We start from the raw sequence: 27,983 nt of genomic DNA, 5'->3' as shown, positions 1-27,983 counted from the left end.
TTTGTGCTCCCCCTTGTATAAGATGACAGTGTCAGCCCGAGAAATGAGCGCTGACATTCATTACAGCCAATGTCTAGCAAAAGAGGCATCTGGCCTGTCAGTTTGTAGTCACAAACCTAGTAGATCCAGAAGATCCAGCTCTCTGGGACAGAAATCTTTGCATGTGTGGAAGGAGATTTTTAAGTGGGTCTCACACATTGAAACAATGTATTTTTTTTTTTTGTTTTGTTTTTTTTGTCATTGCCAAGAAACCAACACTGAGGCCCCGTACACACGACAGAGGAACTCGACGTGCTTGGCACGTCGAGTTCCTCGTCGAGTTTTGGGATGAAGCCGCCGAGGAGCTCGGCGGGCCGCCTTCTCCTATAGAACAACGAGGACAACGAGAAAATAGAGAACATGTTCTCTATTTTCTCGTCGAGTTCCTCGGCGGCTCCATCGAGCCAAAACTGTACAGACGACAGAGTTTCTCGGCAGAATCCGGGTTTTGACCGAGTTTCTCGGTGAATTCTGCCGAGAAACTCTGTCGTGTGTACGAGGCCTGAGAAGTTCATCTCTCTTTTCCATTTATCTACAGCTCTGCACCTTGTGTGGAATCAGAAACTCTATAGACTGCTGACTACTAAACTACATGGTCACTCCCAGAGTTCCCTGCTCATTCAAACTGCATTGTATGTAATGGCTGGTCGTTGTCCTGATCACACAGGAACTGCTCCACTTCTCAGACAGGCTTTGTCTTTTAAAAACGGCAAACTCTACTATGTTTTATTTCCTCCAGACAGCGCCAAGACCAATGCAAGAAGGTAACTTTTCACTTTGCATACTTCCTGGTGAAACCTGTACCGTGACCTGGAAAATTAGATTACAGATATCACCACAGGATGGCACTGTGGATACCAAATTGATCTATATAAGTGCCACGTCCCCTTTGTTAGGAGATAGTAATGGAAAATGAATACTGGACTTTATAGGCACCAAGATACACAAAATTGTATAAAAAAAAAATCCTTTTATTAAATTGATTAAAGCGGAGTTCCGACCACAATTTCACTTTTCAAATATAAATACCCCTGTAATACACAAGCTTAATGTATTCTAGTAAAGTTGGCCTGTAAACTAAGGTCAGTTTTGTTTGGTTGTTACAGCATTTAGACACTTTATAAAATAGAAATTGACTGGGGCCATCTTAAGTGTGGGCATCATGAAGCCAGACTGTATGACTTCCTGGATTTCAGCCTAGCAGATCTCGAACATGCTCAGTGCTGCACAAGCAGTGTCAGATCAGATTTCAGCACCTGTGCTGTCCAAGTCACATGATTCTTTGAGACTGGGGAGTGCACAGACTTCTGGAAAGTTACACCCACTACATTCCCAGGAGTCTGTGCGATGTAGGTTAGGAAGCATTAAGCACCTAGGTGCAGGAAGTGGGAAGATTAACTATTCTGCCTAGCAACAACACTTTGAAGGCATCTAAAAAGAAAAAAAAATTTCGTAAAGGACTAATGACATTTTTTTAAAACTACTGATGTAATGTTATATTTATGGGTGGAACTCCACTTTAAGAGCGAAGAACATCAGCCAAACAATAGTTAAAAGACTTTGCAAAGTGAGGGTTTCTTAGACACTATTGCCCAGATTCTCAACCGAGATACGACGGCGTATCTCCAGATACGCCGTCGTATCTCTGCGTTGAGCCGTCGTATCTATGCGACTGATTCTTAGAATCAGTTACGCATAGATATCCATTAGATCCGACAGGCGTAAGTCTCTTACGCCGTCGGATCTTAAGTGCATTTTTTTTTGGCCTGCTAGGTGGCGCTTCCTTCGAAATCCGCATTGAGTATGCAAATTAGCTAGATACGCGAATTCCCGAACGTACGCGCGGCCGACGCAGTAAAGTTACGACGTTTACGTTAGGCTTTTCCCGGCGTATAGTTGCCCCTGCTATATGAGGCGCAGCCAATGTTTTTTTTTTTTCACAAGAAAAGGCGCAGCCAATGTTAAGTATGGCCGTCGTTCCCGCGTCGAAATTTAAAAAAGTTACGTTGTTTGCGTAAGTCGTCCGTGAATGGGGCTGGACGTCATTTACGTTCATGTCGAAACCAATGACGTACTTGCGACGTCATTTGGAGCAATGCACACTGGGATATTTTACGGACGGCGCATGCGCAGTTCGTTCGGCGCGGGGACGCGCTTCATTTAAATGATACAGGCCCCCTACCCGCCGAATTTGAATTCCGCCGGGTGATTTACGCTACGCCGCCGCAACTTACGGAGCAAGTGCTTTGAGAATACAGCACTTGCCCATGTAAGTTGCGGAGGCGTAACGTAAATGAGATACGTTACGCCCGCACAATTTTGCGACGATCTACGTGAATCTGCCCCTAATACCGCACACCTGTACTTTTCTGTTAGGCTTGATTCACACTTATGCATTTTTAGTGCTTTTTGCATTTTGCAGATTTGCTGTACAGAAAATGTTCAATAGGAAACCATGTTAAAGGGGCTGTAGTGCAAATCTGCAAAAGGCAAAAAGCACTAGGATGCATAGGTGGGAATCAAGCCTTATGCCGCGTACACACGATCATTTTCGGCATGAAAAAAACGATGTTTTTCGGCATGTAGAAAAAACAAAGTTTTTTCAACTTCATCATTAAAACGACGTTGCCCACACACCATCGTTTTTAAAAAATGCTCTAGCAAAGCGCGGTGACGTACAACGTACGACGGCACTCTAAAGGGGAAGTTCCATGCGGATGACGCCACCCTTGGGGCTGCTTTAGCTGATTCCGTGTTAGTAAAAGACGATTCACGATTTTCTGTCTGTTACAGCGTGATGAATGTGCTTACTCCATTATGAACGGTAGCTTTACCAGAACGAGCGCTCCCGCCTCTGAACTTGCTTCTGAGCATGCGCGGGTTTTTAACGTCGTTTTAGCCCACACACGATCATTTTTTTACAACCCGAAAAACGACATTGTTTAAAACGTCGTTAAAAAATGCAGCATGTTCGAAAAAAAATTGTCGTTTTTCAGAACCTGAAAAATGATGTGCAGCCCACACACCATAATTTTAAATGACGTTTTTTAAAAACAACGTTTTTTTTATGCTGAAAAATTATCGTGTGTACGCGGCATTAGAGCCTGCCTCTCCAATGCCTGCTAAGATAAAAAAAAAAAATACCACCATGTTTTTTACCTTATTGAGTGAGGTTAGACAAGTGACTCTGCCACTCACAGTTCTGCTGTTGCCAATTTCAATAAATAGGATTGCTAAGACCCGGTTCACACTGGGGCGACTTGTCAGGTGACACAGCCGCCTGACAAGTCGCGTCCCATTGTAGTCAATAGAACCGTTCTAATAGGAGCGACGCAAGTCGCTCCGATTTAGAAAAAGGTTCTTGTACGACTTCGGGGGCAACTCGGGGCGATTTGCATTGACTTCTATACAGAAGTCATTTTGCAAGTCGCCTCTGAAGTCGTCTTCAGGTCGCCTGACCGAGTCGCCCCCGAAGTCGTGCCGCCCTAGTGTAAACCGGCTCTTAGACTGGTCTGTTAGTCCCCTGTGGAATTGCTCCCCCGCGGGCATCGCTAGCAAGCGAGATTCAGCCACGTTCAGGCCAGCGACATTCGAATGCACACAGGCTGAATGTCGGTCGTCTTTTTCTTGAATCGGCAATGGTCTCCCAACATTCAGCCCGTGTGTACGCGGCTTTAGGCTGGTTTCACATATATTCCAATTAGGTACGTTTGTTTTTAACCGCATCCAATTCGCATAACAGGTGAACGTGACTGCCACTCAATAGAGCCGATTCACGCATGTGTGGGGCGGCCGCAGTGCCGTTTTGAAAAGGGACCTGTACGTTTTTGGGTCTGGTTCAGATGCAAATTCAGGGAAAAATTTGCACCTGAATCGCACCTGAGCCGGTGAACAGAAACGCAGCGGACTCCAGACTGCAAACCGCAGCCGCATATATGTGCACCTGGACTTAGATCTTTTAACAGACATCTGACTAATTGGATACAGGTTGAATGGATTGTTTAGGTTTGTCCTTATGGTAAATTTATAGAAACTTGTACAGAGATTGTATAGTGCGTGGCCAGCTTTACGTAGAGTTTTATGTGTATCTTTAAGTAAGACTCTTTGTTGTAAAACAGACAGGGGCTGCATTTTTATATCACACTTCTTTTTGCTTTTACATTTTATGTTGTAATGTACACAATTTTCTTGTATTTTCAACCATTAAGAACAAAGAAAAAGCCTCAAGGACAGTGAAAGGTCTATTGGCAATAAAAGGAGCACGCATTTCCTTATTGCTACCTTTGTCTCTGGACTACACGTTCCAGAGTGCACCAGTGGAGAAGGCGGGGAGGAGAGGCTGGCGTACCTGTTCACCCAGGTGACATCCAGTCCCAGGAAGGTGTGTGACAGAGCAGGTCCCTGCAGGCAAGGCGAGAGGGAAGACATCAGACAAGGCTGGGAGGACTCTAGGAAGAGTTTTCGGTTGTCGAGTCACCTAATACACTCTTTGCCAATTCATTGTAGAGGTAAGGATCTTACAGTTCTGTTACTTGTAGAACTACCAATCCCAGCAGGCTAGCCGGTAAAGCGTAACCTGTAATTCTTTGTTCTGATTGGCTGAGTGATCTTATAACTCTTTTTCGCTTCTGTAGTTATTTTTCTGGTAGAGAATGGATTTTTCTTTAAACTGCTCAAATTTTGTTTTTATTCACTCCTGCGTTTTATCTTATCAGCATGTAACACATATGATGCTATTGTTGTTATGCAGGATTTATATAGCGCCAACAGTTTGCGCAGCACTTTACAATATGAGGGCAGACAGTACAGTTACAATACGGGAGGAATCAGATGTCTTCTATAGCCACTCATTGCATCATACACCAACTCTTTATTCAGAACCACATCAATATCCCAAAGGAGCTCACAATCGAATGTCCTTTAAGTACCGTATTTATCGCGGTATAACGCGCTCCCGCGTATACCGCGCACACCTAAAGTAGCCCCGAATCCTGTGGAAAAAAAGTTTTTTTTGTACTTACAGTTTTGGTGTCTTGCGCGGCGTCCATCGGCGGCCTCGTCGGGTCCGGCGTCCGTCTGCGGCTTCAGGTGTCCTCTTCGTCGGGTCCGGCGTCCTTCTGCGGCTTCGGATGTCCTCTTCGTCGGGTCCGGGGTTCGTCTGCGGCTTCGGGTGTCCTCTTCGTCGGGTCCGGGGTCCGTCTGCGGCTTCGGGTGTCCTCTTCGTCGGGTCCGGCGTCCTTCTGCGGCGTCCTCGCGTCCTCCCCGCTCGTTTCCCGCGCCGAGTTTGAATACTGCGCCGACATATACAGAGCGCAGTACACTCGTGTATTGTCGGGCAGGCTCGGCAACTCTTGCGCTGACGTCCTGTACGTCCAGGACGTGAGCGCGGAAGGAGCCGAGACTGCCCGACTATACCCGAGTGTACTGCGCTCGGTATATGTAGGCGCAGTATTCAAACTCGGAGCGGGAAAGCGGGTATCGGCGTATACCGCGCACCCACGATTTTGCCCTGATTTTCAGGGCAAAAAAGTGCGCGGTATACGCCAATAAATACGGTATATCTAATTTATATATATATATATATATATATATATATATATATATAATTCGTTTTTTTTACCAGGGTTAAAACTTCTGTTCCTTTTTTTTATTTTTTTGTCATCTGTGACCCTAGGGGAAGATTTCTCAACAGTTTCTGACCACAGACACCTCAAAAAGGGAAAGGAAATCTCTACAAAGCTATGGAAATCCTCTACAAGTGTCTCATTGAAGGATTTCCCCTCTATTCTTGTTCCAGTGAGAACTTCAAATTTTGAGTTGCCCCTATTTTTCCTAGAGGGGACACAGGAAGCAAGATAAATAGATACATACATAAAATAAATACTGTCAGGGCTTCTAACTCTGACCTACCCTGTTGCAAACTAAAAGAAATAGACAGTGCGGCCAGTTTTATAGGTAGCCAATAAAGTATAGAGGTTTATTTGGATTGTGAAAAGAAAACCCATACACGGACACGGAAATGTACAAACTCCAGGTGTTGAACCTGACTAACAGGCTGTTTTATGTGTCCTTGTAATTTTATATCAATATTAATTTACCGCTTCTAAATATTGTTTTGGTAGAGGGATTTGTCAAGCAAGATACAGCTTCTTGAACATAACCTACCTCATGCTTAGCAAAGGAGTTTTATGCACGACAAACCCAATTCAGTTATGCCCTGCAGATGATAAATTTAAAGTGGTTGTAAAGGCTCAAGGATTTTTACCTTCATGCAGTCTACACATGAAGGTAAAAAAACCTTCTTTGTGCAGCAGTCCTTCCATACTGGCCTGAGCTCCATCGCGATCCAGCAATGTGCACACGAGCCTCGGCTCTCTGGGGACTCTCCCATCTAATTGGCTGCCATTTGCTCCCGCTGCTGTCAATCACAGCCAGTAAGCCAATGAGAAGAGAGAGGGGGTAGGGCTGAGCCACAGCTCTCTGTCTGAATTGACATGCAGAGCCGCGGATCGGGAGCAAACCTGCTTGGGTGCCCCCACGTCAACTTTTTTGGAATTGGAGTTTTATTTTTTATTTGTATTTTTTCTAATTTCTTCATTTACCCAAGAAAGTTACATGTAACATCAAAGAAACCAATGTTTACAGTATCTCAATTGGATAACATATAGGCACTCGAGAGCTAAGTTGTAAAACAACAGACCCAGCATTGCACCGAATAGTCGGACATAACAATGAATACAGTTGCAAAGATATTGCTCAATGTATCGCGCTGGGACATCTATCAAATATTTATATACAGGACCAAGGCAAATATGCTTGAAAAGCCTAAAACAGTAAAATAAACTAACATAAAACATATGATAGCATGAAAGGTGGCAGCCCGTCCATAGGGGGCGCCGCCCCCCTCCTGTAGTCACAAAACATTGTTTTTAATACTGCCCCTTAAAAATTTAAAAATTCAAAAAAATTCCTTTTGCTACAGTAAATGCACTATGTGGCGCCGGCCACGTGCATTATGGGAAGCGCCACGTCAATGCAATCACGAGATGCGGTGCTTCATTTGCGGGCTTTTGTCCCGCCTTGTGGCGCTTTCCGATGCGCCACAGCTTCTGCCCGGCGCTCGTAGTATCTATTACTACGGCCGGGCAGTTTGATTGACATCTGTTAGATCATGATGTCACTTCCTGTTTTCTCTCTCATTGCGCCCGAGAGAGAAGAGAAAACAGGAAGTATGAGGAACGGAGGAGTGGAGGAAGAAGACACAAGGAGGACAACACACAAAACCCTAAGTCCCGCTGTGTGATCTGTGTGATCTATTTCTCGGCGTTCGGCAGGACCCGCCCCCCCATGCTTATTAACTGTAATGTAAATGTAATTTTCAGAATTTCGGTGGCCCTGGATGGGGCAGGCTGCATTTGATGAGGGACAGGCTGCATTTGATGGGGGACAGGCTGCATTTGATGGGGGGCAGGCTGCATTTGATGGGGGACAGAGGCTGCATTTGATGCGACAGGCTGTAATTGATGGGGGACAGGCTGCATTTGATGGGGGACAGGCTGCATTTGATGGGGGACAGGCTGCATTTGATGGGGCAGAGAGGCTGCAATTGATGGGGCAGAGGATGCATTTAATGGGGGACAGAAGTTGCAATTGATGGGGGACAGGCTGCAATAGATGAGGGACAGAGGCTGCAATTGATGGGGGACAGAGGCTGCAATTGATGGGGGACAGAGGCTGCAATTGATGATGGACAGAGGCTGCAATTGATGGGGCAGAGCCTGCTCTTGATGGGGGACAGGCTGCATTTGATGGGAGACAGGCTGCATTTGATGGGGGACAGGCTGCATTTGATGTGACACAGGTCTATATGTAAGGAGGGACTCCGCTATGGGCACCTGATGTAAGGAATGTAAGGAGGGACTCTGCTGGGCACACCTGATGTAAGGAGGGACACCTGATGTAAGGGTGGACTCCGCTGGGGACACCTGATGGCATCTGGTGGCAGGCGTCACGCTCAGGGCTCCCACTGATTCTGCATTATGGTGAGTTTAATCATATCATTTTATATTACAATGTAATAATAGAAATAATGTGCTTCAATAATCCTGACACCATAACAACCATGGTGTCGGGATGATTGAAGTATATTTATCTGCTGATTGTTAAACTTTCTAGAATACACATATTTATATTGTTGCGTAGGATCTGGGCCTCCCTCTCCCTCCATCCCTCATTCGTCTCAGATGCTAACCACACCACCTTAGAGCTACGCCCACTATTTCGCTGAAACCACAATCATTTGCACCAAGTGGGAGGGGTCAAAAAGGAAGGGCGGGGTCTGGTGCCCCCCCATCCTAAAACTTCACCAGCCGCCACTGAGCATGAAGTAACTTGGATTGGGATTTCCCAATTAACTTTGCGGGAAGTAGAACCTCCCCTAGGCCCAATAAGCCCAGGGATGGGGCAATATAGAAGCGAAATGTAGACAAGGATATACACCTTATCTGTATAGTATTTCCCACCCCATAATCTTGAAGAAGGGAGAAAAAAGTAGGGGAAGGGGAAAAACAGAGGGGGAAAGGATGTTGGGAGTAAACGTCCCCAGAACAGGAAAGAGTTTTACTTTTGAAACCCCTACATCTGTGGTTTTAGGTGATTCACTATGACAGTTTATCATGTTATTTTATTATTTGCTTTTTCTGTTCATGCGCACAAAAACAAAATTGAACCAAAAAAAGTGTATGTTAACACACAAAAAAGTGCACTTAGGGAGTGTCAAATGGCAAGGCACACTCGGGTCCACCTAGTCAAAAGACCCAGTGGACCACGCTACTCATGATTAGCCAAAGCCAACCAAGTACATCGTACAGGTTTGGTCACAGTTGCTTTTGGGAAACCGACCACTTGGGAGGGAACCAGAATACCGATCTTCTCGCTATTGGATCACCTGGTATCATGCTTCATGACTTGCTGCAATGTACCTTGCACTAGTTCTGGTTACCCATAGCAACTGCATTCCTCCTCCAACTTGTCTTGTCGAGTAAACCTTTTGTAGTGTCTTTCTTTCATACCCCACAAGTGTTTTACGGACCCTGTTCTTTCATATGACAGAAACCATCATGTACCGCTTTGAATGACTTCAGACCAGGCTAGAGACAATTTCTTAAGGGAGAACAGACCATGAGTCCAGAGCCTATACTGACTAGAAGAGGTGGATGCCCAATGCATAACTTTACAGGTGCTAGTCCAAAGCTGGTGATCCCCAATTACTATTAGTGTCCACCAGAGCATTTTGTGCTGATTACATGTGGATTCTTGAGTTCCATGTACTCTGGTGTTACTCATTCTCAAGCTCCTGCAAGGCTCCCCATGCACCCCCCTGAACTAGACCTTCCCCCTTTTTATGTGTCACACAGGGAAGAAGGCCACGTGTCCTGTCTGAAGAGCCAACTCGTCAAAATCTTCAATTACATCACTTCCAGTGATTCTCCAGCAGCAGTAATTGCAGATTTCGACAACCTGGCTGTTTTCACAGAACACCGTATACGCTACTACGGTACACGATATAATGAGCTTACATTGTTAGCCTGCCCGCTACTAACCAACAACATGGCCACCTCCAAGGCGGGGACAATCTTTGCCAGTGTTCTGTGAAAACAGCCAAGTCATCAAAATCTGTAATTACTGCTGCTGGAGAATCACCGGAAGTGTTGTAATTGGACGAGTTGGCTCTTTTGATAGAACACTTGCTCAAGACCAAAAAAGCCTGGGAACTACGGTGCTAAAATGTAACCCTTTCCCCAGCCTAGCCAAACCAACTACCTGACAAAAAACTCACACTGTAGGCAACCTGCCTACAAGCTTTAACACCAGTATTCCCATTATATTCAAAGATGCCCGTTCACACCTGAGCATTGTGTCACTTGTAACTTGTCACACAAAGCTTGAAAACATACATACATTTTTTTGGGAAAGTGTCACTTGTTTTCAGCCCCTGTAAACTTCAGTGAAAGTGCCTGAAAGATGATGATTATTATTATTTTTTGTGCAAATTCTTACCTTGCCTAGTAACTAGCTTTTCATTGGCATGACATTTTCTGAAGCACTTGTGTACAAATGCACAAAAAAGAAGCCCATCAGTGTACCACACTTGAATTTCTATTATATTCAGTGGTGCCCATTCACACCAAAGCATAGTGTTACTTGATTGTTGGTTGAAAAATTGCTTCTTTTGAAGAAAAATCATGCATTTTTGCCCCAATACACCACAGCGCCTAAAAAAAAAAAAGGAAGCATCGGGCATTTTCTTGACTAGTAACTAAGTTTCCATTGGCTAAAAATGAGCTAAAAATGTAAATAAAAATCATTCAAATTTAAAACATGTGCAGAAACATATGTACAAAGGTTAAGAAAACAGCCAAAGATGCTGAGCTCAAAGGAGAGAATGGGGCCTTAGCCCTACAACCCTACAAAAAACAAAAACAAGCCATCGCATTCACACCCCCAGGGGTTGGGATGAACTATACTGCCAGTAACACAGTTAGGCCCCTTTCACACGGGGCGGATCAATAATGATCCGCCCCGTGAACTTCCTCTTGCTCAGCGGGGATCGCTCCGTTGATCCCCGCTGAGCCGGCGGATTACAGGGCGGTCCCCGCACACTGTGCAGGGACTGCCCTTTCTTTTCTCCGCTCTCCCCTATGGGGGGATCGGATGAACACGGACCGTCTGCCCGTGTTCACCCGATCCGATCCGCCAGTCGGATGGAAAAGTAGATTTTTCCTCCGTCACACTTTGGTGGATCGGAGCGGTTCGGATGTCAGCGGGCATGTCACCGCTGACATACGTGGCTCCATAGAGGAGCACGGAGCGCCCGTTCAGGTCCGCCTAAAAACTGGCAGGCGGATCTGAACGGTCCGCCCATGTGAAAGAGCCCTTATACAGTAGTTCTTTTTTCCCAAGGTTTAAATATGTTCTGTAAAAATTGCTTTTGCAGCTGCTGGATCACCTGTCTGTGTCACCATTTGTCTCAACCTCTGTCACTGAGGATCAACAAAGCAATGGCAGCAGGTGCCCTAAATGTTGCTATGTAACTGAGATAATATACTTTAATATATGGGGAATTTGTCTGCTGCAGAGATTCAGTATTTGTCAGGTGCATTTACACCTGGGAGTCATCTAATGCACTTAATGAGGCTGTGAAATCAAAGTCCATGCTGGCTCTTGAGGCTGGGTTCACACTATACTACACTACAGTAGTACGACTTTCATCCTACTTCCTGCAAGAAGTCCCACTCCTCCTGAAGCCCCCACTCCCCCCCCCCCCCAAAAAAAATGACATGCCAAATGTGGCATGTAAGGGGGCGAGGAGTGGATTAAGCAGAAGTTCCACTTTTGGGTGGAACTCCGCTTTAACGAGTTTGCATTGATTTTAGCATGCATGGAACACTTTGCACATGCTGAAATCAATGCAAACTCATTAACCACTTCCATACAGGGCACTTACGCACCTTCCCGCCCAAGCCAATTTTCAGCTTTCAGCACTGTCGCACTTTGAATGGCAATTGCGCGGTCATGCTACACTGTACCCAAACAAAATTGGCGTCCTTTTTCCCCCACAAATAGAGCTTTCTTTTGGTGGTATTTGATCACCTCTGCGATTTTTTTTTTGCGCAACAACTAAAAAAAGACTGAAAATTTAGAAAAAAAATTACGTTTTTATTTTTTTCTGTTAATTTTTTTGTAAATAAGTACGTTTTCTCTTTCAATTACGGGCACTGATATGGCGGCACTGATGAGATGGCACTGATGGACATCGATGAGGTAGCACTGACGGGCACAGATAAGGTGGCACTTATTGGCGGCGCTGGTATGCGGCACTGATGGGCACACATAGGCGGCACTGATGGGCACATAGGTGGCACTGATGGGCACTCATGGGTGGCACTGATGGGCACTCATGGGCGGCACTGATGGGCACACATAGGCGGCACAGATGGGGACTCATGGGTGGCACTTATGGGTGGCACTGATGGATACTTATGGTTGGCACAGATGGGCACTGATAGGTGGGCACTGGGCATGGATGGGCACTGTGGGGTGGCACTGATGGACACTGTGGGGTGGCACTGATGAACACTGTGGGGTGGCACTGATGGACACTGTGGGGCGGCACTTATTTTTCCTATGTTGCCAGTCAGTGCCCATTTGTGGGCACTGATTGGCATCTTTTTTTATTTTTTAATGGCTTTTTTTTAAACTTTTTATTTTTGAGACTTTTTTTTTATTTTTTTTGACTTTTTTTTTTTTTTTTGTTGCCCTTGCCTGGTGGTCCAGGGTGGGCTTCCCTGGTGGTCCATGTGACGATCCGAGGGGGGGCTGCGCTGATAAACAATCAGCGCGAACCCCCCCTGTCAGGAGAGCCGCCGATCGGCTCTCCTCTACTCGCGTCTGTCAGACGCGAGTGAGGAAGAGCCGTCAACGGCTCTTCCTGTTTACATCGTGATCAGCCGTGGTTGGACACGGCTGATCACGTGGTAAAGAGTCTCTGTGAGAGACTCTTTACCGAGATCGGTGTTGCGGGGTGTCAGACTGACACCCTGCAACAACGATCGCCGCGATGCGCGCCCCCGGGGGCGCGCAGCGGCTTAGAATCCTGAGGACGTCATATGACGTCCAGTCAGGATTCTACAACCACTTTGCCGACGTCAATCTGTCATTGGCGGGCGGCAAGTGGTTAAACAGTGCAAATTCAGTGAAAATTAATGTACCGCAAAGTTTGTTTAGTGCATTTGTGGCACGGAACACTTTATTCATCCCTGTCTTCAGGCTTCTCCTTCAGGTCACTGAAGCTCCTCTCCATCATCATCTCCAGCCAGTCCTCCTCGGAGGGAGCGGGGTGCTCGGCGCTCTGTTCACCCATGGATGATGATGCTGCTCTCTGTCACTCAGCAACGCTGTCACTGCACTGTCACCCCCTGGCCACCCTTCAGTAACCGCCATTATCACCCCCGGCCACCGTTCATTCATCACACGCTGACAGGATCAAGAGCCGAGCGGGACAAACGTGATTAGAGGAGTACGCAGGAGGGCGGGCAAGTCACCAGCCACTCTATGGGGGCACCAGTCCCTCCCCCCTACCCAGCCAAGTACGCTCCATACTGCCCATAAGTGCCCCGCGACAGCAATTCGCAGCTGGGGACTGTATATTTGCGGGAGTCAGAAGGACTTTTTTTCATGCACAGGGAGGCAACTTTTTTCCCGCCCCCCCTGCAAAGTGCCGCCCTAGGGCCTGGGCCTTGTTGGCCTAGGCCAAGATACAGCACTGCACCCACTATGCTTTGCAACCCACTCTATACAGAAGGATGTCAGCTGTCCCTGGCTCTGGAGGTTCTCATTAGACTAAAGGAAGCCTAGAACCTTGCTACACTTATTTAAACTGAAGTCCTGCTTGGCAGACATATTCTTCTAATCCTAGGTTCACATTGGTCCGATTTGGCATGCAATTTGACATGTCTAACCCTCGGCAATGTGAACCTAGGCTGAAGGAAAGAGACCTTAAAAACACAAGACACCCATTTTCTCTCATGTGATTGGTCCAGGGGTGGACTGGCCATTGGGACTACAGGGAGTTTCCCGGTGGGCCGATGGCTCAGTGGGCCGGCTTCAGTGACAGTGGACCGCCACCCCCCCTCCGCTCCTCTGTCTCTCCCTTCCCGCAGCTCTCACCTCCTCTCCCTCCCCGCAGCGCTCACCTGGGGGGAACAAAGAAGCAGGGGGAGGACCAGAGGAGCAGGGGGGACAACAAGGGAGCATGGGGGGAGGGGACAGACAGCTGACTCAACAGCTATGGCCTGGGAGTTTCTCACTTCTGCCTAATCTTGTCCCATAAGGGAGGGCACCGAACTGATTCTTTGCCCCAGGTGAAATAATGTCTAGCTTCCCCACTGGTACTGCTTATAAGAGTACCAGTACCAGTCGTTCTACTCTAATAAAGTAGAACGGCTAGTGGCTAGTGAAGGGGAAGAGGGGGCTTGGGTGGCCAGGGGGGGGGGGTGCGGGAGTTGTCCGGCCGCCGTGGGAGAGACCTGTCAAAGTGGGCCAGTCTGGATGAAGTCCAGGGTCAAATTTTTGTCCCAGTCCAGCCCTGGATTGGTCCCATCTCAACACCATCTCTGGAGTGATTTCACTTTATTTTTGAATGAGTTTTAATCTTGTCACGTAATACAACCGGATGGCTGCAACTTGAAGCCAGGTGTGCCTGGAGGCCGAGCAAAGGTCATTAATATTTCACAGAACTGGTTTCTCTGTCAGTCATCAGAGATAAAAAAGCCATCTCAGCCCATTCGGCATCCACATTACACTTTATTCCTGGATAGCTTGATGATCAGTCAGCCAGCTTTTGTGTCTGTGTTTTTGTGTCTGTGTCTGTGTTCATCTCTCACAGCAACAAAGGATGGTATGTGCTGCATTCAGTGTCAGTTCATTCCGGCTGCAAAAACAGGTTTTGTTTCCTTTTGAAGGTCCAGCAGTAAGAGTTTGATCACCCACTGATTTTTTATGGTTTTGTGTGACCCCAGAATTAATATCTCATCCCGTTTCTGGTCCTGATATGACAGCTGGGCTCTGCCTAAAGTATATATAATCCCTTACAATGAACTTCTCTTAAAATGCTTGTAAACCTCTGAACTGAAAAATGAACAAAGCATGACCTCTCTATAGTGCTTGCTTGCCTCAATCTAAAACAGGGATCCTCAAACTACGGCCCTCCAGCTTTTTTAGAACTACACATCCCATGAGGCATTGTAACACACTGACATTCACACACATGACTAGGCATGATGGGAATTGTAGTTCCTGAACAACTGGAGAGCCGTAGTTTGAAGACCCATGATCTAACACATCTATGTAGCACCCTGCTCCTGATGACCAGGCGCTATTGTTTAAATTTAGTGGGTGTCTGAGCTGGTAGTTAGCTCAGACTCCGATGATTAAGGCTAAATCGGCCTCTGTTCCGGCTATGGCTGTGCTTGGAGGGTTTTCCCATTGTTTGCCTGTAGGTGCCGTTACCAAAACAGGCCAATGTTGGAACACAGGCAAGCCAAAGTGTATTGGGTGTCTTTCCCCGGGAAAAGCCCAGTGGGAGTGGTCTCCCCGCTGGGCATGCTGGGGAAGGATACTTAAGGGCAGACGCCATTTTCTTAGGTCCCTTTGCCTCGTGGCCCTCCTGGCTTGAGGTATGTGATGGTCCATTTTCAGCCACAGGACCACGTTAGCCCAAGGCTGCAGTTCCGCCAGGTAGGCCCAGTCATCTTGACTGGGGCCTGCACTTTGGAAGTGATCCTGTTCTGTCTGTCCTGCGGGAGGAAGCCACTCAATGGAGGAAACCAGGGGAGGACCTGTCCTGGAGAGGACCAAGCGGAAGGCTGGTATCTCGGGAGAGGCCTGGTAACTTTATTGGAGGATGCACCGTATTCTATGATGCCTTACAGTGTTCTAAAGGCTCTGAAATGTTCCAGAATCCTGTCCGTGCATCATCCCAGCTGCTAGGCCAATGGGAGAGGCCTATCCGGGTGAGCAACACCCACTCTGAGGGAGTGAGTTGACTTTTGAAACCATAGAAGTTTCCCAGTGATCTGCATCGTGTGCCTGAACCTTCTCCTAACCCTCTGTCCCTCTACCTATACAAGTTTGTGTGAAAATAAAAACCTGACAGAAAAGGGATTTACAACTTGTGTGGACATTGAAGTTCTTAGACTCTCATCTCATCCCCTAGACCAGGGGTCTTCAAACTTTCTGAACAGGGGGGCCAGTTTACTGTCCCTCAGACTTTTGGGGGGCCGGACTGTGGCCATTGGTAGTAGAAAAGGTACAAATGTCAGTGGGAATAAACAATGCGCCACCTTTGATGTCAGTGGGAAGAATTGTGCTCCTTCATTGGTGTCATTGAGAGGAATTGTGCTCCATTGTTGGTGTCATTGGGTGAGATTGTGCTCCTTTGTTGGTGTTGGTGGGAGGAGTTGTGCCCCATCATTGATGTCAGTTGGAGAAATTGTGCCTCGGTGTTGGTATCAGTGGATGACATAGTGGCCCAAGGGCCTGATAAAAGCAAGCAAGAGCCACATCTGGCCCCCGGGCCGCAGTTTGGAGACCACTGCCCTAGACAATGAAGAGCGAGGTAACGTGGGGTAGTGCTACATCTGATAAGGTCTTTCCTTGATCTGTCCTCTGTCTGCTATCTGCACAAGTCCCACCCTACACCTACCCCCCATAAAGCATAGCAGGTGATTGACAGTCTCAGCTGTGCATTGTTCCCTATATTTCTGTGTAGAGGAGGGGTGTGTCCATTCCCTTCTTTCAGTTCTCAGATTACACTGAGCTCTCCTCTAATGCAGTGCAGTGTGTGACATCAGATCCCTGCCCCTTGCCTTCTGGAGCTCAGAGAAAGCCTTTAATCTGTGTGTTTTAGAAGACTGACGATAAACAGGTACCATTTATGTAGAGGGATTTGGTTAATCTCTGTGTATCACCAAAAGTTAGTCATGTTACTGGGTATATGACTAGCTTTTTTAGTGCTGCATAAACTGTTGGCGCTATATAAATCCTGTATAACAATAATAATATATGCAAGGGCCCTTACACACGTGTGGATGAAATACGTCCGTACATGTATCCCTATGGGATAGCGGATGACACCCGATTTCATCGGTCCCCGCTATGCTCCGATTCTGCAGACGGAGGAAAATCCTATTTTTCCATCCGTCTGTGGATCGGATCAGGTGAACACAGACAGACAGTCCGTGCTCATCCGATCCCCCCATAGAGGAGATTGGTGCAGGGACCGCCCTGTCATCTGCCGGCTCAGCGGGGATCAACAGAGCGATCCCCACTGAGCAAGCGGATATTAAAGGAACGGATCCTCACGGGATCCGTCAGTGTGAAAGGGCCCTTAGGGTTTACAATGGCTTTAATTGTTTCACTTTGGTCTGTTAAATATACCATTGAAAGTGCTTTGTTATATCTGTTTGATAAGTGCAAAAATGACCTGCTGATCCTGCCAGAAATCCAGTGCTGTCCTGTGCACTCTGCAGTGACATCTCAAGCAATGTTATTTGTTAGTAAGTTTGTTAGGATTACAGAAAACCTCCCCACTATGTCAAGGAGATGAGGAAGAAGGAGGTGTTCTGTGTTCCTGTCCAAGAGTGACGGAACTGCCCCCCCCCCCCTCTTAGATACAGTACAGCAGATGAATGTTTTCACCCCAAGACTAAAAGTCTGTTACTGGCAGGACCAAGTAAAAAAAAAAAAAAAAAGAGTAAAAGCCTGAAAACGAATGCAATCATCACATTCAAGGACTGGTAAACTGCGATATATTACATGTTTGATCTTGGGTTTGTATACTTTAAAGCATATCTAAACTGATAAACAACATGTGATATAATGCAACCCAGAAGTGGGAAAAGGTACCTGTCAAAACTGACACCATGACTGTTGTCCCAGGTTTCCACTTTTAGGCCTCTTGCACATCATACTTCTGTTTTTCAGACGTAATTTCAGGCAATTTTTTTGTAATATTTGTGCATATTCTCGCGCATATGCATTTTTGCGCAAATTTATTTTCACATTCTTGTTCTGTACAATATGCAGATGGACATTTGCACGCACTTGGGTGCATTTGTGCACATTTGAGTGCATGAGTTACTGACCAAAAATGCAGATTTTTCTTTTTTTTTTTTTTACTGAACAATGCACGGCGCATTGGCACTGTGTGCATTGGCACATTACAATTAATGGGCTGTACTTTAGCTCAGTAAAAAAGAAAAAAAAGCTGTAGTGACCTTTTTCAAGCTGTAGTGTGCAAGAGGCCTTAGGATGGCTCCTTTCTCTTGCACTGTTCTATGGAGCCACCCTTACATGCATGGAGTAGAGTTGTGTTTCCCTATGCTGCGTGCATCATTAGAAACACACAACCCCGTAGCCTTGGATGGCAAAGCGCACCCCTGCTCCTCCATCTCTCCCTCCTCCCTCTCCAAACTAACAGACTGGCTCCAGACCACACTGTCCACTGGTAACTCTTTCCTGTGAGTACTAGAAGTTAAGGGAAGTAGCTCAATAAAAAGTTTTTACAGTATTAAGTGCTTTTGTAAGAACTTAGTTTACTAGGGAATGTTTATTTTATTATGCTTAACCACTTAAGCCCCGGACCAAAATGCTGCTAAAGGACCCGGCCAGGTTTTGCGATTCGGCACTGCGTCGCTTTAACAGACAATTGCGCGGTCGTGCGACATGGCTCCCAAACAAAATTGGCGCCTATTTTTCCCACAAATAGAGCTTTCTTTTGGTGGTATTTGATCACCTCTGCGTTTTTTATTTTTTGCGCTATAAACAAAAATAGAGCGACAATTTTGAAAAAAATGCAATATATTTAACTTTTTGCTATAATAAATATCCCCCAAAAATATATAAAAAAACTTTTTTTTTCCTCAGTTTAGACCGATACGTATTCTTCTACCTATTTTTGGTAAAAAAAATCGCAATAAGCGTTTATCGGTTGGTTTGCGCAAAATGTATAGCGTTTACAATATAGGGGCTCGTTTTATTGCATTTTTATAAAAAAAATTTTTTTACTATTTATGACGGCGATCAGCGTTTTTTTTTCTGGACTGCGACATTATGGCAGACACTTTGGACATTTTTGACAGATTTTTGGGACCATTGTCATTTTCACAGCAAAAAATGCATTTAAAATGCATTGTTTTATTGTGAAAATGACAGTTGCAGTTTGGGAGTTAACCACAGGGGGCGCTGATGGGGTTATGTGTGACCTCGTGTGTTTACAACTGTAGGGGGGTGTGGCTGTAGGTGTGACATCATCGATTATGTATCCCTATAAAAGGGATCACACGATCGATGACGCCGCCACAGTGAAGAACGGGGAAGTCGTGTTTGCACGCGGCTCTCCCCGTTCTTCAGCTCCGGGGACCGATCGCGGGACTCCAGCGGCGATCGGGTCCGCTGGTCCCTCAGAATCAAGCAGGAGAGCCAAACTGCCTATTGAACTTCATTGATCGTCGTACGTGTTGTACGTGTTGTACGTCACCGCGTTTTTGACGTTTGTAATTTCAGACAAGATTAGTGTGACTGTGTGTATGCAAGCCAAATTTCAGCCATTTTTGTACTGGAAAAAAAACACGGTTTTCCTGTCGGAAAAACTGATCGTGTGTACAGGGCATTAGACTAAAAACCGCTGAGGGTGTAATACTACTTTAAAGCTGGCTTCACGCCATTGCGAATTGAATGCGGGTTCTCAGCATCAAATTCGCAATAGCAGGATATTTTGACGGGCTCTTTATGGAGCTGGTTTACATATCTCCACTGCGGCTCGGGTTTGAATCTGCACAGGAGCCCTGTCGTCTTTTGGTTCATTTCGGGTTCAAATTTAGTCCAAAATTTGGGCTAAAATCAGACCTGAAACAGTGAACGAGGACGCACCGGACCCCTGCTGGGAGCCGCATTCGGCAATGGTGTGAACCCAGCCTAAAGCTTCCCATATATAGATGGCTATATGAATACTGGTACTCTGGAGAAAGACACTTTTTATTTACAGTTGTCTCTTTTTTGTCTAGGGATCTGCATCATGTCCCACCGTTCCTGACCTGGATGGAAGCTCCCGTGGATCCGGGGCCCTCAGCATTACAAGCCATGTCTGGAATTAGCCCACCAGAGGATGACCCTTTTGATTTCCTCTTCAAAATAATTCTGATTGGTGACTCAAATGTTGGAAAGACATGCGTAGTGCAACGCTTTCAGTCAGGCGTCTTCAGCGACAAACACCAAAACACAATCGGCGTAGACTTCTCAGTGCGCTCACTAAACATTGAGGGCAAAAGGGTCAAGGTAAAAAAAGACATTGTAGCACTATATTTAAAAAAACAGATAATATAAGCTGGAATGTTCCTGTTCTCGGTGTCGCTATTGCCATTAGGGAGATTTTTTTCTCTCTTCTGCAATGGCTACATTAGTCAACAAGACAGGAAGTGCGAGTACAAAGACAGCAAGATAAACCTGGAAGAGGTTCTAATGCAGGGGTGTCAAGCTCAATTTCATTGCGGCAGTATGGTTTCCCTCAAAGGGCCGATTGTATCTGGGGTGCGTTGCATACAGAGCGCAAAGTTCAGGGGTGCGCTACATGGAGAGCTCAGGGGTGTGCTACGTTCAGAGTTCAGGGGTGTATGCACATAATATAACTGGATACTAATATTTTATAGTTAAAGTTGATCCAGGGAATATCTGATTGCTTGTTGGGGGATCAGGAAGGAATTTATTCCACCCCGCTGGAGAAAATTGAATCATGCTTTGTTTTTTGGCCTTCCTCTGGATCAACTGTGGCTATAGGATAGTGTATATAGATGTTTTCTCTTTGTGTGATTTTTTTCTGTGTTGGTTGAACTAGATGGACTTTTATTCAACTAGGTTAACTTTTCCACATTTTGTCATGTTACAACCAAAAACGTAAATGTATTTTATTTGGATTTTATGTAATAGACCAACACAAAGTGGCACATGACTGTGAAATGGAAGGAAAATGATAAATGGTTTTCAATTTTTTTTACAAATATGTGAAAAGTGTGGTATGCATTTCTATTTACCCCCCTAAAGCCTCGTACACACGATCGGATATCTGATGGAATCTAATCCGATGGATTTTTTCGTCAGATATCCGATGAAGCTGACTTTCATCAGTCTTGTCTACACACCATTTTTGCCTTCCTCTGGATCAACTGTGGGTATGGAGTTGGGTGTATGGGATTGTACTATGTTTTTTATTTTGTTTGTTTATTTAACCTACGGGGTTAGTGCTACATCTAATAAGGTCTTTCCCTGGTCTGTCTGCTATCTGCATAAGTCCCACCCTACACCTACCCCCCATAAAGCATAGCAGGTGATTGACAGCCTCAGCTGTGCATTGTTCCCTATATTTCTGTGTAGAGGAGGGGTGTGTCCATTCCCTTCTTTCAGTTCTCAGATTACACTGAGCTCTCCTCTAATGCAGTGCAGTGTGTGACATCAGATGCCTGCCCCTTGCCTTCTGGAGCTCAGAGAAAGCCTTTAATCTGTGTGTTTTAGAAGACTGACGATAAACAGGTACCATTTATGTAGGGGGATTTGGTTAATCTCTGTGTATCACCAAAAGATAGTCATGTTACTGGGTATATGACTAGCTTTTTTAGCGCTGCATAAACTGTTGGCGCTATATAAATCCTGTATAACAATAATAATATACGCAAGGGCTCTTTCACACGTGTGGATGAAATACGTCCGTACATGTATCCCTATGGGATAGCGGGTGTCAGCGGATGACACCCGATTTCATCGGTCCCCGCTATGCTCCTATTTTTACATCCATCTGCTGATCGGATCAGGTGAACACGGACAGACGGTCGGTGTTCATCTGATCCCCCCATAGAGGAGAGCGGAGATCTGACAGGGCGGGCGGTCCCTGCACAGTGTGCAGGGACCGCCCTGTCATCTGCCGGCTCAGTGGGGATCAACAGAGCGATCCCCACTGAGCAAGCGGATATTAAATGAACGGATCCTCATTTTTTTTACAAATATGTCAAAAGTGTGGTATGCATTTCTATTTACCCCCCTAAAGCCTCGTACACACGATCGGATATCTGATGGAATCTAATCCGATGGATTTTTTCGTCGGATATCCTATGAAGCTGACTTTCATCAGTCTTGTCTACACACCATTTTTGCCTTCCTCTGGATCAACTGTGGGTATGGAGTTGGGTGTATGGGATTGTACTATGTTTTTTATTTTGTTTGTTTGTTTATTTATTTATTTTTTTTGTGGTTGGACTGGATGGACTTGTGTCTTTTTTCAACCTGACTAACTATGTAACTATGTAACTATCAGTCAAAAATCCGATCGTGTCCAAACGCGGTGACGTACAACACTACGACAAGACGAAAAAAATGAAGTTCAATGCTTCCAAGCATGATTCTGAGCATGCATGGATTTTTGACCGATGGAGTTCCATACAGACGATCGGATTTTTCTATCGTTTTTTTATCCATAGAAAAAATTTAAAACATGTTGTATTTTTTTTTCACCGATGGAAATCAAACCGATGGGGCCCACACACGATCGGTTTGTCCGATGAAAGCGGTCTTTTTTTTATCGGACAAACCGATCATGTGTACAGGGCTTAAGTCTATACTTTGTAGAACCACCTTTCGCTGCAATTACAGCTGCAAGTCTTTTTGGGTGTGTCTCTACCAGCTTTGCACATTTAAAGAGTGACATTTTTGCCCATTCTTCTTTGCAAAATAGCTCAAGCTCTGTCATATTGGATAGAGAGCATTTTTAAGTCTTGCCACAGATTTTCAATTGGATTTAGCTCTGGACTTTGACTGAGCCATTCTAACACATGAATATGCTTTGATCTAAACCATTCCATTGTAGCTCTGGCTGTATGTTTGGGGTCATTGTCCTGCTGGAAGGTGAACCTCCGCCCCATTCTCAAGTCTTTTTCATACTCTAAAGCCCTGTACACACCATCGGTTCGTCTGATGAAAAGGGACCGAATGGACCGTTTTCATCAGACGAACCGATCGTGTGTGGGCCCCATCGTTTTTTTATCCATCGGTGAAAAAAAATAGAACCTGTTTTAAATTTCTCTTATGGTTAAAAAAACGATCGTCTGTGGGAAAATCCATCGGTCAAAAATCCACGCATGCTCAGAATCAAGTCGACGCATGCTCGAAAGCATTGAACTTCATTTTTGTCAGCACGTCCTAGCGTTTTACGTCACTGCGTTGGACACGATCGGATTTTTAACGGATGTGTGAAGGCAAGACTGATGAAAGTCAGCTTCATCGGATATCCGATGAAAAAATCCATTGGATTAGATTCCATCAGATATCCGATCGTGTGTACAGGGCTTTACAGGTTTTCTTCAAATATTGCCCTGTATTTGGCTCCATCCATCTTCCAATCAACTTTGACCAGCTTCCCTGTCCCTGCTGAAGAAAAGCATCACCAGAACATTTTGCTGTCACCACCATGTTTCACGGTCGGGATAGTGTGTTCAGGGTGATGTGCAATGTTAATTTTCCGCCCCACAAAGTGTTTTGCTTTTAGGCCAAAAAGTAAAATTTTGGTCTCATCTGAAGGCAATTGATTCCACTAGACTTTAGTTAGGGGTATTAGAGTAAAGGGGACTGAATACAAATGCACACCACACTTTTCATTTATTTATTTGTAAAATATTTTAAAAACCATTTATAATTTTTCATTTCACTTCACAATTATGTGCCACTTTGTGTTGGTCTATCAGATAAAATCCCAATAAAATACATTTACGTTTTTGGTTTAAATATGACAAAATGTGGAGAATTTCAAGGGGTATGAATACTTTTTCAAGGCACTGTAACTGTGTACAGAGTGCAGGGTGTGCAATCCCATCCCCAAATCGCTCCAAAGCTTCCTCGCATCTCTCTTCTACCTGGAACGGCTCTAGTACCTCCCTGTGTAGGCGGCGCTCCTTGCAGGGAGATTGTCCTCTATCCCTCTGGAGATCTGCTGTGAGCGAGTGCGGGGATCTGTTAGATCCGGGAGCTGTTAAGTAAAGCTGTCCCTTGTAAAAACAGAAGGCTTCTGTGTTTGTGTGTTTACAATTGACAGTAGGGAGTGGGAGCGGAGAGTGAGAGCCGGAGGCTAATGGGCCTTATGTTCGACGCATATGTTCTAATGCTTCCCCATTCTATTTAATACTAGAAAATAAAGTTCACTGAATGGAGTTTGACTTTACATTGATTCATGGCAGGTTCAAGTCTGGGATACAGCTGGCCAGGAGAGATTCCGTACAATCACCCAGAGTTATTATCGAAGTGCTCATGGGGCCATCATTGCCTATGATATCACTCGCCGGCAGACCTTTGATTCTGTCCCTCACTGGATCCATGAAGTTGAGAGATATGGAGCAGCAAATCTCATGGTGATGCTTATTGGTAAGTTAAAGGGTTTGTAAAGGAATTATTTTTTTTTATCTTAAAGTGGTTGTAAACCTTAAATTTGCACTTTTACCTACAGGTAAGCCTATAACAAGGCTTACCTGTAGGTAAAAAGAATATCTCCTAAACCTGTACGGTTTAGGAGATATTCCCCTCGCAATGCGGGCGGCGCATGCGCAGGAGGGATCCACGGCGGAAGATCCGGCAGCCGCCGGACCTTGCCGATTTTAAATCTCCCGCGCGCATGCGCGGGAGTGACGTCATCGCCGCTCCAGCCAATCACAGCGCTGGAGCGGCGCCGCTCCAGCCAATCACAGCGCTGGAGCGGCGATACCCGGAAGACACGCCGGAGCAAGATGACATCTTGCTCGGCGTGAACCAGGTAAGTGTCGTTCACCTCGTTTTGAGGTAAGTATTTCATAATCAGCTATTATGCGGTGCATACTAGCTGATTATGCATTTTGCCTTACAGGTAAAAAAAAAAAAAAAAATTATATATGCGGTTTACAACCGCTTTAATAGCTTTCTTTACCTTAATGCAGTGCTGTTTTCATGTCTTCATTGTTCGTTTTTGCTCTCAAGTTGCTGTAATTCTTCTCTGATCTCCACACTTCCTGGTTGTCTGTTTCCTGATGACCACAGTGCTGGGAGCTTTCTCTCTGTGGTCACTAATCAAGGAGGTGTGATTACTGTGGGTCTAGTTTCTAGTTTTGTTTTCCAAACCATCACTGCTCTATGGCTCTGTAAGGCAGAGAGGCAGGAAACAACATGCAAAAACGAAACTAGAAACTACAGGTACATTATATGATTGATTTTTATCTATTTTTAATAGTTTTTAAATGGAATCAGTTAACTATTATGGGCCAGATCCACGTACATGCGCCTATCTTTAGGCGGGCGTAGCGTATCTCAGAAATGCTACGCCGCCGTAACTTAGAAAGGCGAGTACTGTATTCACAAAGAAGTTACGCCTTTAGTTACGGCGGCGTAGCGTATATCGGGCGGCGCAAGACCGCCTAATTCAAAAGAGGCTGGTTGGGGGCGTGTTCTATGCTAACTAATCGTGACCCCGCGTATTTGACGTTTTTTACGAACGGCGCATGCGCCGTCCTTGAAAGAATCCCAATGTTCTGTCATTGCTCTTCGATATAAGGGCCAACAATGTAAGCTGCTGTACTCCTAGGTACAGAATGATATTTGTGTTTATGACATAGGCCTATATTTCAACCTGGTCCTCCATGGCCTGAGTTATAATTGAACTTGGTGTCTATTATGTGTTCATGCGCTATTTCTTATATTTTTTTTTGTTGTGTGTTCTATGTCGCCCCTGCGTGGGCAAACCATGGCTTGTTATAATTTTTTTGAAAAATTCAATAAAATATTGAAAAAGAAAGAATCCCAATGCGCATGCTCCAAATTACGCCGCAAATCGTCAATGCTTTAGACGTGAATGTAACTTACGCACAGCCCTATTCGCGAACGACTTACGCAAACGACGAAAAACGTAAACATTTTGACGGTGGCCCGACGTCTATACTTAACATTGCGTACGCCTCATATAGCAGGGGTAACTTTACGCCGAAAAAAGCCTTACGTAAACGACGTAAAAAAATGCGCCGGGCGGACGTACGTTTGTGAATCGGCGTATCTACCTAATTTGCATATACCTCGCGTAAATATACGGAAGCGCCACCTAGCGGCCAGCGTAAATATGCAACTAAGATACGACGGCGTAAGAGGCTTACGCCAGTCGGATCTTAGCAAAATTCCGGCGTATCTAGTTTTCTGAATACAGAAAAAAGATACGCCGGAGCATCCTAGAAGTTACGTGGCGTAATAATAGATACACCAGCGTAACTTCTTTGTGGATCTGGCCCCATGTCTCTATACCCTGTAAACAGTCATTTCAGATTTTTTTTTTTTTTTATTTACAACCCCTTTATTTGGTCATTCTGCACAGTAGTAAAGTGGACAGCGAGACAAAAATAGCAAGGGGAAGTAATAAGGCAGTGTACAAGATTTCCTTTCTTTTTCTTTCCCTTTTCTACTTTATTTTTTTTCCTCCCCCTCGTTCTCTTTTCCTTTACATTTCTTCTTTCCTCATTCACTGCTAAACTCCCTTAGGTAGATTCAGGTACATTGGACTAACTTTAGGGCGGCGTAGCCTAGCCTGTTTAGGCTACACCGCCGTAAATTAGCTAGGCTAGTAGTGATTTTCAATCTACTTACCTGCTAATCTACGGCAGCGTAGCCTCAAATGAGCGGGCGTAGGGGCGCCTAATTCAAATGACTTGGAGGGGGGCGTGTTGTATGGAAATGAGGCTTGACCTCACGTTTTTTGACGTTTTTTTACACTGTGCATGCGCCGGGCGCCTACATTTCCCAGGGTGCATTGCGGCTAAGTACGCCGTACGGCCTATTGATTTTGACGTGGATGTAAACGACGTAACTCCCGATTCGTGGACGACTTACGCAAACGACGTAAAAAATTCGAACCTCGCGGCGGGAACGGCGGCCATACTTTAACATTGTTATTCGACCTCATAGGCGTACGTTCGGGAATCGGCGTAAAAGCTCATTTACATAATCTACGCCGGCCGCAATGGAAGCGCCACCTAGCGGCCTTCCGAAAAATTGCAAGCTAAGATAGGCCGGCTTGCGCCGTTCTATCTTAGCTTTGTTTAAGCGTCTCTCTGTTTGAGCATACGCTTAAACATACGGCGGCGTAGATTTCGGAGTTAGGTCGGCTTATCTACTGATAAGCCGGCCTAACTCTTTGTGAATCTACCTACCTGTCTTACATTTTTCTATCCTTCTTCTCCACCTTACTCCCTCTCCAGTTTCCTTCCTCCCTCTCTTCTTTTATTGTTTACTATTTCTAAATGCTATTGGTAAAATGCTTATATGGGTTTATCCATTCTCTTTTTATAGGTAATAAGACAGATCTGACAGAGAATCGGCAAATCTTGTTTGAAGAAGCTTGCACGTTGGCAGAGAAGTTTGGCCTGCTTGCTGTCTTGGAGACTTCAGCTAAAGAATCTCGGAACATTGATGAGGTCTTCCTCCTCATGACAAAAGAACTGATTGCTCGGAACACCATGCACTTCCACAAGGACGGACCACGGAACAGTTTCGTACTGGACTCACGGCCTATTGTGGCAGCCAAGGAGCCCGAAAAAAACTGTCTTTGTGGGTAATTGAGGGGTGACATTACAATGGAACCAGAAAAAGAAGTGTCTTATTGTGTCAGTATCAATCTTGGTCCATAGCTTGGAGTCCTAATGGAACCACGTCCAAATTTGCAGGAAATATTGACCTGATTTGGAAATCCTTTGGAAATGACCCTGAACCATGCCAATAGTGGAAGGCTGGCAGCTGGTGGGTTTATGGGAAATATGCAGAGGTAGCAGTCACCACACTTCTGCAGCTTTATTCTCCTGAAGGACAGTTATGGTTATAATTGTGTCCTTTTCTCATTATCTGTGAAATGATTATTTATATACGTATATTTTATATTTTTAACCAGTGGCATCCACTGGATTGACCATAGATTGTTTTTATCAGTCACTGACAGAAGCACCGTCGTCCTATTGGTGGTCTGTTGGGAAAATCAAAGGTGATTGCGACTATGACAGACATTATCATTTCACAGTGGCTACAGCATGAAAGGTGCTTATTGGAATTACATTTATTGAGACACAATCCCTATATTTTTAGCACTATGGGGCAGGGGCGGACTGACAACTCATGGGGCCCCCGGGCAATAGAAGATTATGGAGCCCCTGTGCTTACAGATGGCTACCACGACAGGAGGCAGTGCAGAGGCGGAGCAGCTAAAATCTTGGGATTTTCACATCAAAAGCATGTCAGTTTCGGACATTTCAGGGACAGATGTAAAAAAAAACATAGATTTTTACATACTG

The 27,983-nt window shown here is 45.3% G+C and overlaps 1 protein-coding gene across 1 annotated transcript; it reads left to right on the top strand.

Moving 5' to 3' along the window:
- The first annotated feature begins 606 nt into the window (after window positions 1-606).
- On the top strand, window positions 607-27,897 carry RAB19 (RAB19, member RAS oncogene family). The gene is made up of 5 exons (XM_040345742.1): window positions 607-803; window positions 4,248-4,547; window positions 19,665-19,935; window positions 23,874-24,057; window positions 26,992-27,897. Exons 3-5 carry the CDS (start codon window positions 19,699-19,701, stop codon window positions 27,255-27,257), a joined length of 687 nt encoding a protein of 228 aa, XP_040201676.1. The 5' UTR covers window positions 607-803; window positions 4,248-4,547; window positions 19,665-19,698; the 3' UTR covers window positions 27,258-27,897.
- The last annotated feature ends 86 nt before the right edge of the window (window positions 27,898-27,983 follow it).

Source organism: Rana temporaria, chromosome 3 (genome assembly GCF_905171775.1).
Source record: "Rana temporaria chromosome 3, aRanTem1.1, whole genome shotgun sequence".
Lineage (NCBI taxonomy): Eukaryota > Metazoa > Chordata > Amphibia > Anura > Ranidae > Rana > Rana temporaria.
The sequence above is the reverse complement of the archived record's forward strand: the minus strand, read 5'-3'. Positions and strand labels throughout refer to the sequence as shown.

What these genes read in the sequence shown, in the direction of transcription:
- RAB19 (XM_040345742.1), top strand. Translation starts at nt 19,699, where the DNA reads ATGGAAGCTCCCGTGGATCCGGGGCCCTCAGCATTACAAGCCATGTCT. An exon ending in TTGAGGGCAAAAGGGTCAAG is followed by an intron (nt 19,936 to 23,873) that starts GTAAAAAAAGAC and finishes GATTCATGGCAG; the next exon opens with GTTCAAGTCTGGGATACAGC. An exon ending in TCTCATGGTGATGCTTATTG is followed by an intron (nt 24,058 to 26,991) that starts GTAAGTTAAAGG and finishes CTCTTTTTATAG; the next exon opens with GTAATAAGACAGATCTGACA.